General features: G+C 39.0%; 1 protein-coding gene across 1 annotated transcript; it reads right to left on the bottom strand.

Moving 5' to 3' along the window:
- Nucleotides 1-13,664: 13,664 nt before the first annotated feature.
- On the bottom strand, nucleotides 13,665-14,591 carry LOC110565867 (olfactory receptor 5B3-like). Its single transcript, XM_021663639.1, has one exon. The coding sequence runs from the start codon at nucleotides 14,589-14,591 to the stop codon at nucleotides 13,665-13,667; it is 927 nt and encodes a 308-aa protein (XP_021519314.1).
- Between the last annotated feature and the right edge of the window lie 391 nt (nucleotides 14,592-14,982).

The following is a 14,982-nucleotide window of genomic DNA, read 5'->3' as shown; positions in this document are numbered from 1 at the left end:
ATTTTTACATAACTGTGTAAATGGGTATTATTAGTATTATTTTTGTTGTTTAACCACCAAAGAAACTGAGGATTTAAGAAGTTAACAGATCTTCTGAAGTTATTTATTTACTTTTAAACAGAATTCAAGTTATTTTAAGCCTTATACCCGCATAAAATTCCATCATTTCCAAACTATTTAAATGTAATAGTCATTTCTGTAACTGTAGGGAAACTGTTAAAATGGTGAATCTTACAGCATTTTTATTTAATTTAAAAAGAGAAATCAAGCATACTATTCTTTTTCTCTGTATGTTTCTTTATTATCACCAATAATAGAAATATAAATAGGATATAAACAAAATCACAGCTACTCGGGAATTTTTGGTTCTTGGTTCATACATATGATGTGTTAAGAGAATAGCTAAACTACCTAAAATCAAACTTTTTGCATTTGTAGCTTAAACCAACTTCTGTTTTAAGAAGCTCTCCCCATGATCCCTTCTCCTTTACCATAGCTCACGGTAGGTGTTGCTACCCCACTCCTTTCCCATAAACTACAAGTCTCACAGCTAATGCTCATGTAATGTATAAGGCCACTAATTCTTTGGAAGAAAGGACAGTAAATCTAACAACACAAATGTAACATAATTAAGTCAGCTACAAACTACTGGTGACACAGTTCTTTCTTAGATGGAGGTCTAACATTTTTATGTTCTCTGAGACTTAGAAAAACGGAGAGAAAATGGCAGAAATCCCTATTGACTTCTGAACCTCTATTAATTCTTCCTCTTTCAAGGGGAAGCCACACATTTGCCTTAATTACAAGACGAAAATGAGAAGGTTGCATATCTCTCATAATTTATTGATTGTGGCTTAATAAAAAGAAGAAAGGTCTACATCGCATACCAGTTAAAATTCCATCAATACAGCTTTTACCTTTGAATGTCTTTTCTTCACCATGCATGAAGACCGACAGAATGTCTTCAGTCAAGAGGTGGCTATAAAAGAGATAATTTTTCATACCATGCAAGTGCATAGTCTGAAACATGACATTAAGTATGCTGTAGCTTAAGAACTTAATAAATAAAGAACCAGGAAAAGTTTGTAGACATGGATGCCTCTGGTGATTTCTTTCATGGGAATACCATGCTCTAGTCTTTTTTTTCTATTGGGGAAGCAATTAAAATTGTGGGTGCCTATGTGGCTATGGGTAGCTTTAATTGAACACGAGGGGTTATTAATGACTGTGGAGCAAGGAGGCCAAGAAGCTGGGAGACAAGAAGCTAGGAGGGGATGGAAGGAAGTAGTGGTCCATAGATATGCTCAGCATACATTTTATTGGTATATATAAATATCAGATCATTAAAACACAACACTTAAAAACTTAGAAAAAGCCAAACATTCTCATTGGGCACTTGTGTTCATATTACTTGCTATGTTCCTTTAAGGTATTTCAATTGATACATAATATCTATATTCTGGTACCCACAAACTATGGTATAGATGTCTGTATAGTCTCACATATAAATTCTACATGATACATACACCAAAGTGTTTGAGGACCTCTTGTATACATATAAAAAAATAGTTCATGGTTGAGCAAATGTCCTGGTTACATAGTTGAGCATATTTTGGGTATATGCCTAAGAGTGATATAGCTGGATCTTGAGGAAGCGCTATTCCTAATTGTCTGAGAAAGCGACAGATTGATTTCCAGAGTAGTTATACAAGTTTACATTCCCACCAGCAGTGGAGGAGAGTCTCCCTTTCTCCACATCCTCTCCAGTAAGTTGTCACGTGAGTTATTCATCTTGATGAATTATTATGAGTTATTCATTATGATGCGTGTAAGGTAAAATCTCAGGGTCATTTTGATTTGCATTTCCCTGTTGACTAAGGACATTGAACATTTCTTTAAGTGTTTCTCTGCCATTCGATATTCCTCTATTGAGAATTCTCTGTTTAGCTCTGTACTTCATTTTTTAATTGGATTACTTGATTTGTTGCTGTTTAACTTCTTGAGTTCTTTATATATTCTGGATATTAGCCCTCTGTCAGATATAGGGTTAGTGAAGATCCTTTCCCAATCTGTAGGCAGTCATTTTGTTCTGACGACAGTATCCTTTGCTTTACAGAAGATTTTCAGTTTCATGAGGTCCCATTTATTGATTATTGATCTTAGAGTCTGTGCTGTTGGTGTTCTGTCCAAGAAGTTGTCTACTGTGCCAATGAGTTCCAGGCTCTTCCCCAATTTTCTTCTAACAGGTTTACTGTGTCTGGTTTTATATTGAGGTCTTTGATCCACTTGGACTTTAGTTTTGTGCAGGGTGATAAGTATGGATCTATTTTCATTTTTCTACATTTAGACACCCAGTTAGACCAGCACCATTTGTTAAAGATGCTGTCTTTTTTCCATTGTGTGGTTCTGGCATCTTTGTCAAAAATCAGGTATCCATAAGTGTGTGGGTTTATTTCTGGGTCTTCTATCTGATTCTATTGATCTACCATTCTGTTTCTACGTTAGTACCATGCAGTTTTTATTACTGTTGCTCTATAGTATAGCTTGAGATCAGGGATACAGAAAAATTGTGGTACATTTCACAATGGAATATTACTCAGCGATAAAAACCAGGAAATCATGAAATTTGCAGGTAAATGGTGGGAACTGGAAAAGATCATCCTGAGTGAGGTATCCCAGAAGCAGAAAGACATACAGGGTATATACTCACTCATAACTGGATATTAGATATATAATATAGGATACACCTACTAAAATCTGTACACCTAGGGAAGCTAATCAGGAAGGAGTACCCTGGCTAAGATGCTCAATTCCCATTCAGAAAGACAAAGAGGATGGACATCAGAAGAGGGAGAAAACAGGAAACAGGACAGGAGCCTACCACAGAGGGCCTTTGAAAGGCTCTACCATGCAGGGTATCCAGGCAGATAATGAGACTCATAGCCAAACTTTGGGCAGAGTGCAGGGAATCTTATGAAAGAAGTGGGAGATAGTAAGACCTGGAGAGGAAAGGAACTCCACAAGGACAGCAACAGATCCAAAATGTCTGGGCACAGGGGTCTTTTTTGAGACTGGTTCTCCAACCAAGGACCACTCATGTGCCTGGAAACCCTGCGCAGAGGTAACCTATGGCAGTTCAGTATCCAAGTGGGTTCCATAGTAATGGGGACAGGGACTGTCTCTGACAGGAACTGATTGGCCTGCTCTTTGATCACCTCCCCCTGAGGGGGGAGCAGCCTTACCAGGCCACAGAAGAAGACAACGCAGCCACTCCTGATGAGACCTAATAGACTAGGATCAGAGGGAAGGGGAGGAGGCCTTTCCTTTCAGTGGACTTGGAGAGGGACATGGGTGGGGAAGAAGAAGGGTGGGATGGGGGGAGGAGGGAGGAAGGTACAGGAGGCATACAAAGTGAATAAACTGTATTTAATAAAAACAAAAATAGTTAAATAAAATTCACCCTAATAAAAGGAAATTAACTCAAATATTCATGTTGTGTGCTGAGAACATACTTAAGTATTATGTATCAGTTAAAGATCAAAATTCAAATCACAGAGATATTTCTCAGTAGTTAAGAACAATTACTGTTCTGGCAGAAGATAGAGTTTGGTTCCCAGTACCCTTGTCAGGGAAATGACAACTGCCTGTAATCCCAGCTTTAAGGGATCTGGTGCATTTGGTTTCTATAGGCATCTGCACCTACACACACACACACACACACACACACACACACACATACACACACTCATGTACACACACATACACACAGGTGCATGCACACTCACTTAAAATACTAAGATAAATTCTTGAAAAAATGAAATGGGTTTAAAATAAAATCATATTATGAATTAAGAATACATTCTTGCCCACATGTAACCTTTTCACACTCCACAGCCAAAAAAGTTGATTCTTTGTAACAAAAAAATATGGATTGTATTAATTATGATTGTGTTCATATCCCTACCTAACCAGAGTCTTGCTGTGAGACTGGAATTTGAGGAGCTTACTCCAAGAGATAGGATTTTTCTAGACTGTTCCTGGTGTTTAAGGTCTTGGCATTCAAAGGGGTACCAAGCGCTAATTAATGTGTACTCAGTGAAAAAGAGAGCATGGCAAACCATACATAATATTACTTGGCAACATTAAAGCACAAAATATAGTGATTGGACACTACAAATAAAGAATTAAGTAATACCAAGGATATCAGGAAATAGGTGCTATGCTTTGAAATCATGAACTTCTCAAAGTTTATGTGTTGGGGCCTAAGACTCAAACTGACCTCATTGATAGATGAGGCAGGGCTTCAGGAGAGCTCAGTAAGTAAAGTGAGGTAGGCAGTATATGTCAGTTTCCCCTCCTTTTCTACTAAGAGAATGGGAGGCTCCCCATTGGTACCATCACCCTGGCACATCAAGTTGCATCAGGACAAAGTGCTTTCTCTCCCAGTGAGGCTAGACAAGGCAGCCTAGCTAGGGAGAGGGGTCCAAAAGCAGGCAACAAAGTCAGAGGTAGCCGTTGCATCAAATGTTAGGGGACCCACATATCTGTAGTGGGGATAGGTCCAGCCCATGCATGTTCTTTGTTTGGAGGTTCAATCCCTATGAGCCCCAATAGGCCCAGGTTAGTCTACTTTGTAGGTCTTCTTGTGGTTTCTTTGTTCCCTTGGGCTCCCTCGATCCTTCCCCCCAACTCATTCACAAGACCCTCTAAGACTTGCCTAATTTTTGGCTGTGGGTCTCTGCATCTGAATCCATCAGCTGCTTGATGAAGCCTCTCAGAAGACAGTTATGCTAGGCTCCTGTCGGCAAGCATAGCAAAGAATCACTAATTGTGTCAAAGGTTGCATCTTTCCCATGGGATGGGTCTCAAGTTGAGCCAGTTATTGATTGGACATTCCCTGAATCTCTGCTCAATTTTTATTCTGGTAGTACCATTAGTCAGGGAAAAAAAAATGGCTCTACGGTTTTGTGGGTGGGTTGGTGTTTCTCTCCTTCCACTGGAAGTCTCACCTCACTAAAGGAGGTGGCCGCTTCGGATGGCATATAAAACCCTGTGGTAGAAGTCTCTGCTAGGGTTACCTCTATAGACTCCTGGAAGCTTCACCATCCCACAGATGCCCCACCATCAGAATGGCTAAGATCAAAAACTCAAGTGACAGCACATACTGATGTGTATGTGGAGCAAGGGGAACACTCCTCCGTTGCTAGTGGTAGTGCAAACCTGTACAACCACTGTGGAAGTCAATCTAGCATTTTTTCAGAAATTTGGGGATAGACCTTAAGACCCAGCTATAACCCTCCTGGGGCTCCACCATAGCGTAAGAATACTTGCTCAGTTGTGCTTACAAACTTTATTTGTAATAGCCAGAAACTGGAAACAGCCTAGATGTCTCTCAACCAAAGACTAGATAAAAAAAATGTGCTACATTTACACAATGGAACACTATTCAGCTATTAAAAACAAGGACATAGGGCTGGAGAGATGGCTCAGTGGTTAAGAGCACTGTCTGCTCTTCCAGAGGTCCTGAGTTCAATTCCCAGCAACCACAATGTGGCTCACAACCATCTATACTGGGGTCTGATGACTTATTCTGGCATGCAGGTGTGTGTACATGCAGTCAGAGTACTCATACACAGAAAGAAAAAAAGAAAAAAAGAAAGAAAGAAAGAAAGAAAGAAAGAAAGAAAGAAAGAAAGAAATCTTTTTAACAAAAGAAAGGACATCATTAAATATCTGGTCAAATGGATCAAATGGATGGTTCTAGAAAATGTCATCCCAAATGAGGTGGCTCAGACCCAGAAAGATACACATGGTATGTATTCACTTATAAGTGGATATTAGCCATGAAGTACACATAACCAGGATACAATCCACAGACTCAAAGATGCCAAGTAACAAGAAGGGCCCAAGGGGGGATGCATGAATCGCACTCAAAAGAGTAAAGAAAAGATATCTGAAGTAGATGGACAGAGGGAACTGGGTGGGAGAGAGTTAGAGAGGGGAAAAGATGTGGCTGTCTGGAGTGGGAGTGGGGAGAGTGGGGAAGGTGGAGAGAGAATAGCTCCATTTTTATTTGGGGTATTTGGTTTGTTGGTTTCTAATTTTTTAGTTCTTTATATGGATATTAGCCCTCTATCAGATGTGAAATTGAAGGTCTTTCCACATTCTGTAATTCTGGGTTGTTTTTTTGTTTGTTTGTTTGTTTGTTTTTGTTTTTGTTTCTTTTGTTTGTTTGGTTGGTTGGTTTTGCCTTAAGAGGTTTTCAGTTTCAGGAGTTTGCATTTATTAATTGTTGATCATAGTGTCTGAGTTGTTGGTGTTCCTTTCTGAAAGTTTTCTCCTGTACCAATGAGTTTAAGGCTATTCCTTACTTTCTCTTCTATTAGATCTAATGTATCTTGTTTTATGTTGAGGTCTTTGACCCACTTGGACTTGAGTTTTATGAAAGGTGATAGTAAATATTCATCTATATGTATTCTTCTACATGTGGACATCCATTTAGGCCAGCACCATTTGTTGAAGGTGCTTTCTTTCTCCATTGTATTCTCCTGCTTCTTTGTCAATAATCAAGTGTTTGTGGGTGTGAGGATTTATTTCTGGGTCTTTGATTCAATTCCATTGAACAACATATCTGTTTTTATGCCAGAACCATGTGGTTTTTATTACTATTGCTCTATTATACAGCTTGAAATCTGGGATGGTGATACCTCCAGAAGTTCTATTTACATAACGGTTTCAGTTGTCATGAGTTTTTTATTTTTCCATATGAAGTTAAGAATTGCTCTTTCCAGGTATGTAAGAATAGTGTTGGAATTTTTAAGAGAACTGCATTGAATCTTTAGATGGCTTTTGATAAGATGACCAGTTTTACTATGTTAATCCTAACAATCCATGAGCATGGAAGATCTTTCCAACTTCTGGTATCTTCTTCGATGTCTTCAAAGACTTGACATATTTGTCATGCAGGTCTTTCACTTCTTTGGTTAGAGTTATGTAATGGAAGTTTTGGCTTCCTTAAAAACTCAGTTATGTTATGCAAATATGTTTTCATTATAATTCCAAGTGTAGGATTTTGGTTTTCCACAGCTGATAACTGCCTTGTGCAGGGGCATGGTCTTTGCCAGCTAGACTTAGTTGAATTCTGAGGACTTTGAGGCTTATAAATATGATAGCCTAAAAGAAGGAGGTGCAGTGCATACAGGATGAGGAAGACTGCTTGCTGGCTTGCTGGCTTGCTGGCTTGCTGGCTTGCTGGCTTGCTGGCTTGCTGGCTTGCTGGCTTGCTGGCTTGCTGGCTTGCTGGCTTGCTGGTGTACTGTTTTGGTTGCTGATATTTTGCTGGTTGTTTGCTGTTTTGCTGGTTAGTTGATTAACAGTATGTACTTCTGGATATCCTGAGGACTTAGATTAGTATTGCTCCGCAAAGAATCTGATGACCCTATTCAGCAGGAAGAAGTAAAGAAGTCTATATCCTCTTGCCTTCCAACCTTCTTTTCCCCTCTGTGGGATTAGGGGATTGGAAGGGAGTTATAAGCTTAAAAAAAATAAAAAATAAAGTAGTGTTTGAAAAATTAACACCTACAGGGTTACACAAGAGATTTTTTATTATTGGTAGCTATTGTGAAGAATATTGTTTCACTAATTCCTTTATCATCTGCATAAAGGAAGGCAACTGACTTTTTTGAGTTAATTTTTTTATCCAGTCACTTTGCTGAAGGAGTTTATCAGCTGTGGGAGTTTTCTGGTAGAATTCTGAAAATCGCTTATGTATGTCATATCATTTGCAAATAGTAATAGTCTGACTTCTTCCTTTCTAATTTGTATAACTTGATCTCCTTCGGTTGTCTTACTGCACTAGCTACAGCTTCAAGTAATAAATTGAATAGATACACAGATAGTGGGCAGCCTTGTCTTGTCTCTGATTTTAGTAGAATCGCTTTAAGTTTCTTTCCATATCATTTTATGTTGGTTATTTACTGCTCTGTATTGCCTTTATTCTATTTAAGTCTGTGTCTTTTATCCCTGATCTCTCCAAGACTTTTAAAATTAAGAAGTGTTGGATTTTGTCAAAGGCTTTTTCAGCATGAAATGAGATAATCATGTGAATTTTTCTTCAGTCTTTATTTATTTATTTACTTATTTGTTTATTCATTTATTTATTTTTGCTGCTTTAGATTTTATTAAATTTTGCCTAAAAGATTGGTGAGAACTATATCTTTGATGTGTTCTTGGATTTGGCTTGCAAGTATTTTGTTGAGTATTTTTGCATCGATGTTCATGAGGGAGATTGGCCTGATATTCTCTTTCTTTGTTGGGTATTTGTGGGGTTTAGGTACCAAGGTGACTGTGGCTTCATGGAATGAGTTTGGTAGTGTTCCTTCTGTTTCTATTTTGTAGAATAGTTTGAATAGTATTGGTGTTAGCTCTTCTTTGAAGGTCTGGTAGAATTCTGCACTGAAACCGTCTGGCTCTGGGCTAGTTTTGCATGGGAGACTTTTGATGACAGCTTCTATTTCCTTGGGGAATATAGGAATATTTAATCTGTACATCTAAAGAAACTAATCAAGAGGGAGGACTCTTCCTAAAATGCTCAATCCCTATCCAAAAAGGCAAAGAGGATAGACATCAGAAAAAGGCGAAAAGAGGGAACAAGTCAGGAGCCTGACACAGAGGACCTCTGAAAGGCTCTGCCCTGCAGACTATCAATGAAGATGCTGAGACTTATGGCCAACCTTTGGGCAGAGTGCAGGGAATTTTATGAGAGAAGTGGGAAACAGTAAGATCTGGAGAGGACAGGAACTCCACAAGGAGAGCAACAAAACCAAAAAATCTGAGCACAGGGGTCTTTCCTGAGACTGATACTCCAACCAAGGACTATCCATGGAGATAACCTAAGACCCCTGCACAGATGTAGCCCATGGCAGTTCAATATCCAAGTGGGTTCCATTGTAGTAGGAACAGGGACTGTCTCTGACATGAACTGATTGGTCTGCTCTTTAATTACCTCTCCCTGAGGGGGAAACAACATTACCAGGTCACAGAAGAGGACAATGCAGCCATTCCTGATGAGACCTAATTCACTAGGATCAGAAGGAAGGAAAAGAAGACCTCCCCTATCAGTGGACTTGGGGAGGGGCATGCATGCAGAGGGTGAAGGAAGGAAGGGATTGGGGTGGGAGGAGGGAGGGAACCACAGGGGGGATACAAAGTGAATAAAGTGTAATTAATAAAGAATAAATTTAAAAACATGAAAAAAAAGAAAATAGTTTCTGGGCCTTGGAGCTGGTAATCTTTTCCTTCTTTCTCTGTTATTCATAGGTTTGGTGTTTTTGTAGTGTTCCAGATTCCTTGGATGTTTTGTGCCAGGAAGTGTTTAGATTTAACCTTTTCTTTGACTGTTGTAGAATTTCTTCAATCATATCTTCTACTTTTTAGATTCTCTCGTCTATCACTTGTATTCTGTTGGTGATGTCTGCATCTGTAGGTCCTGTTCTCTTGCCTATGTTTTCTATCTCCACGATTCCCTCAGTTTGTGTTTTCTTTATTGCTTCTATTTTCATTTTCGGGTCTTGAACCATTTTATTTATTTTCTTCATCTGTTTGATTTTATTTTCCTGTATTTTTAAGAGATTTACTAATTTCTCTTTAAAGTCCTCTATCATCATTATACAATTGGATTTAAGGTCATCTTCTTCTGCTTAGGCTACTTTAGTTTATACAAGGCTTGGTGTGGTAGGATGGCTAAGCTCTGATGGTGCCATTTTGCCCTGGGTCTTTTTGATTGTGTTCTTACACTGACCTTTAGCCATCTGGTGGTCCCTGGTGTTGGCTGGATGTTCTTGATGCCAGCATGATTCCTCAGGATGCAGGCAGAGCCATGGGCATGACAATGAAGGTCAGGGAACAGAATACTGGTCACCTATATTGAATGTGCCCCAAGACTCGAATGTTTGTGGGGCCCATGCAGGCATCCTCAGGAAGGTAGGCAGAACAGTTGTCCTGATGAGCGATCTCAAGGGACAAAGCCCAGCTTACGCCTGCTGGCTATACCCCATGGGCATCCTGCAGTCAGGTAAACTTTAAGATTGTATTTAAGTGATGTGTTATTTAGCACTTAATTAGACATCAATTCTTAGTAAAACTTACTGGAGGGTTTGATGTTCTCATTGATAAAGGGAGTTCTAGGAATTAATTAGGCAAAAAATGAGAAGTAGAAATTATTGAGAATATACAAAATTGTGTTTTAGGTAGAGCAGAAAAGTGTCTCTTGAAATACCCTGAATGTGCATCTAGCTGGTGGTTATTATGTGTGATTTACTTTCATGATAGCTAATTTAAGAGTTCAAAATGTGGGTTAACCTAAACTCAAAAGACATTTTATTGATTCACCAAATATTTATTGAAGAGCTGCTCTAACACAGACATCTGATAAAATGTTAACCATCATTATTTTTATTAACATGTATTACATAAAATGTTTCTAAACCTGTGCATCTAAAGAAACTAAGCAAGAGAGAGGACCCTAACTAAAATGTCCAATCCCCATCCGGAAAGGCAAAGAGGATGGACATCAGAAGAAGAAGAAAACAGGAAACAACCTAGGAACCTACCACAGAGGGCCTCTGAAAGCTTCTGCCCTTCAGACTATCAAAGCAGATGCTGAGCCTGATGGGCAACTGTTGGGCAGAGTGAATGGAATTTTAGGTAAGAACTGGGAAATAGTAAGAGCTGGAGAGGACAGGGTCTCCACAAGGAGAGCAACAAAACAAGAAAATTTGAACACAGGGAACTTCCCAGAGACTCATACTCCAACCAAGGACTATTCATGGAGATAACCCAGAACCCCTGCACAGATGTAGCCCAGGGCAGTTCAGAGTCCAATTGGGTTACATAGTAATGTGAAGAGGGACTGCCTCTGACATAATCTGATTGGCCTGCTCTTTGATCACCTCCCTCTGGGGGGGAGCAGCCTTACCAGGCCATAGTAGAGGATAATACAGCCACTTTTGATGTGAACTGACAGACTAAGATCAGAAAGGAGAGGAGAACCTCCCCTATTAGTGGACTTGGGGAGTGGCATGCAAGCAGAGGGAGGAGGGAGGGTGGGATTGGGAGGGGAGGAGGGAGGGGCTTATGGGGGGATGCAGAATGAATAAAGTGTAATTGATGAAAAATTTAAAAAAAAATGTTTCCTTATAGAAATTTTACACACATCTAAATATACGTTTACATTTTTTGTCTAATTTTCTCCCATCACCTTCTGTCATACATATTTGTGCATGCATATGTGTATTTATCTGTGTGTGTTCATGTGTGCATAAAAGTAAAAATATATTTGAACAAAACATGTTCTGATCCCATGAAATTTATATTCCACATGTGAAAGATGAATATGTATCAATAATGTAAATACAAAGTGAAGAGTGATGAAACTATCAAGAGTGACATAGGTGGGCAGGACAGTTTATGCAATGAGTTGAGTATAACTCTTTCGTGCAGATGGTAAGAGAAGGGACCTATGACACAGTAACATTTCAGCAAAGGCCTGAAAGGAATGGGAACATTTCTCTCAGATTAAGGTCAGGAGCCTTATCAGTTGAGCAATCTAAGCCTTCTGGTCAAAAGCCTTTCTAAAAGGGAAATGCAAAGGTCCTAAAGCAAGATCATAATTGCAACTCTAAAGAACAAGCAATGATAAGACTGAGGATATGTCAAGAGAGAATGCAAGTCATCTAAGGTAGAAAAGGAATAGCCAGCTCTTTCAGAAAGGAAAGTACACATTGCCACTTTCTTTGTTATAGTCTGAAATATCTAGTAATAGAGGACAACATTAATTTTAAGACTTTATTATATTTTTGTGTACTCTGACAAATTATCCTTCTGAAAATTAAAATGTGAATGTGTTGCCTGCATAAAAGAACATGATCAAGCTGAGATACAATCAATACAGAGATATCAGGATAGTTCATATTTCAGTAAAATGTACAAAAACAACACACACTATCATTTAATAATGCATCTTCTGAAACTGGACTCCTAGAGTGAAAGCGAAATAAATAAATAAATAACATGCAACTTTTACATCATAATATCCAAATTAGATATTAAAGTGTCAGCAATGAATATTGCTGGATATTTTCTGTACTCTCTAGTGAAAAGAAAGCCTATAAAACTGCACGTATGTTCACACACATATTTATAAAGCAGGATCCATATTATGGTTTCATAAGTAATGCTGTATGTAAAATCTTTGATATATTCAAAGTCTAGAGAATAAAGGAATTAAGTCTGGGCCCTGGGGCCTGCCTTGAGGAGCATGGATGCTGCCAGCAGAGAACATGTTGTGGTCTGACCTGGGCAGAAAATCAGAGACTTGTGCATGGCCAACATGGTGGTGAAGCTAGGTGCTGGTTTTGGATTCGGAATTGTTTTCTCACTCATCTTCTTTAAAAGAAGAACGTGGCCATGAGCCTTTGATTCTGGCGTGGGATTGGAGATGGCCTACTCCAACTGTTAACATGACTTTCAAGTTCCATACCTTCTGCGTGAAAAACATGTAAAAGAACAGTGACTTCTGCATAGAACAGCCCAGAGGAAGGAAAGAGAAACCATGTTTATTCCTTAGGAATACTGGAGTGCCCTGGAGTGCGCTGACATCCTCTGACAATGCCCTCAGCAATACTTTCAACTCCAGCAACTGTTTATGTGTTTGAAACCAAGTCTGTTTCTTCCGTAGTTTCTCTTTGGAAATTGTAAGGAGGTGGTCATAAATAAATTAAAAACTCGAAGTGCAAAAAAGAAAAAGAAAAGAAATCAAGTCTGAATTCAGCATCCTAAGAAAGCAGCACGTGAACTGGCTAATGTAAATCTTGAAGATTGGACAGGAGTTTTCATTTCAAAGAATGAGAGAAGATGAGCAAAGAAGGAAGAAAAGATAAAAGGAAGAATAGATGAAGGGGAAAGAGAGGGGAGAGAAAAGCGGCAAAAGATAGATGACTAACTACAAAGACAGTGGAAGAATTGCCTTTCCCTGATTTCTGTCCTATTCACTAGAATCAAAATGGATAAGATGCTGACCACTAACAATTTTGCCAGTATCCATGGAGTGACTAGAGCTGGGCTGTATATACATTTATGAAGGCAAATCTTTAAAATATATGGCTGCATATCTAAGATTTTATAGAACCATTTTTAGACATAAATAGGCAAATGTCTCAATATTTAGCTGGGTTAGTCTGAATCCAGTCAAATTAGCAGATAGTATCAACCTCTATAGAAACCATGTTATATACAACTTTGAAATTTTTCTCATATCCCCTAGTCTCTTTCATCATATAATGTCCATGTGCACATCTTTTCTTCAAAAGCTTCTTTTTACACTTACATGCCTTTGTGTTGACATGTTAGTGCAAAATGCCAGAAAAAATTAAGTCAGTTCATTAATTGAATGTTTGTGTAAGCAACCCCTGAGATGTTTTAGACATTCTTTTTCAGATATGTGTTTTAAGCACAACTTTTTCTGTCTGTTTGTTTCTGTAAAACAATGTTTCCTAGAACATGCACAGAAGGTGGATTTTAAACAGAACTCAGTAACTAGATAATACCACAAAAAATTGAATCCAAGTATCATGAGTCTCTGCAATGAGAAAGCAAAGTCACAAAGATTATTTTGCCTCCAAAATGATCTTTTTGAATGCACTTTTCACCTCCTTATTCCTCAGGCTGTAGACCAGAGGGTTCAGCATGGGGATGATCATGGTGTAGAACACAGAGGCAATTTTGTCAGTGTCCATGGAGTGGCTGGAGCTGGGCTGTACATACATAAAAATACTAGTTCCATAGAAAATGGAGACTGCAGTGAAATGGGAGGCACAGGTGGATACAGCCTTGTGATGTCCTGCACCTGAGTGCATCTTCAAGATGGTAACAAAAATGAATATGTAGGATATCCAAATAACTATGAAGGCAAAAAATATATGAAAACTCACTATATAGACAAGAACCAGCTCACTGTCATGTCTGTCAGAACAAGAGAGAACCATGACTGCCGGAATATCACAAAAAAAGTGATGGACCACATTAGACTCACAGAAATAAAGCTGGAATGTGTCTCCAATGTGGATAGAGGCATTCAGAAAGCCGATGACATAAGAGCCAATGATCATCCATGTGCACACACTTGTAGTCATGGTAGTGGCATAGTGTAGGGGCTTACACACTGCTGCATAGCGATCATAGGCCATTGAGGCCAACAGGTAATTTTCCACAGTAATAAAGGCTGCAAAAAAGAACATCTGTGCAGCACAGTCATTGTAGGAGATGATCTTGTCTCCTACAAGAAAACCAGCCATGACTTTTGGAGTGACTGCTGATGAGTAACAAAAGTCTACCAGAGACAGGTTACCCAGAAAAAAGTACATGGGGGTGTGAAGCCGAGAGTCCAAGACAATCAGCAGGATCAAGCCCAGGTTCCCTGCCAGGGTGATGGTGTAGATGAGGAGAAAGCTGATGAAGAGGGGCAGCTGTAGGCCCGGGTCATCGGTGAGTCCCAGCAGGAGAAACTGTGTCACTTCTGTACTGTTCTCCATCATGTTGGACAAGCTCTTCACAAATGAAGAAGTGCACTGTGATAAGGAAACAAAATGGCAATCAGTAGATCTGAGGACAGTACATATTCTGCCATGGCAGCTACAAATCTTACATCAAGATTTTCCAAAGAAAAGTGTAAAATTGAAAACATAATTGAATATATCAGCACAGAGTCAAATATGTATCACACGCATATCTTTAAATTTTTATGGCTTTGTAAACAGACATACAATTTAATGATTTGATGAAAATGATTAGTGTGGATGAATGTATTTGGCAGCTCATTTCTCCTACTTATAGTAAAACCTGACACTTCCATTTGCTTACCTGTCAAAAATTGCTGTAGACACTTCAATTGTGCCCTCACAACATCCACTAAACAACAATACTTGT

This window comes from Meriones unguiculatus, chromosome 1, assembly GCF_030254825.1.
Source record: "Meriones unguiculatus strain TT.TT164.6M chromosome 1, Bangor_MerUng_6.1, whole genome shotgun sequence".
NCBI lineage: Eukaryota > Metazoa > Chordata > Mammalia > Rodentia > Muridae > Meriones > Meriones unguiculatus.
Note: the sequence above shows the minus strand (reverse complement) of the source record. Positions and strands in the feature narration are given on the sequence as shown.

Excerpts from the sequence above, each read along its gene's own strand:
- LOC110565867 (XM_021663639.1), bottom strand. The coding sequence starts at position 14,591 with ATGATGGAGAACAGTACAGAAGTGACACAGTTTCTCCTGCTGGGACTC.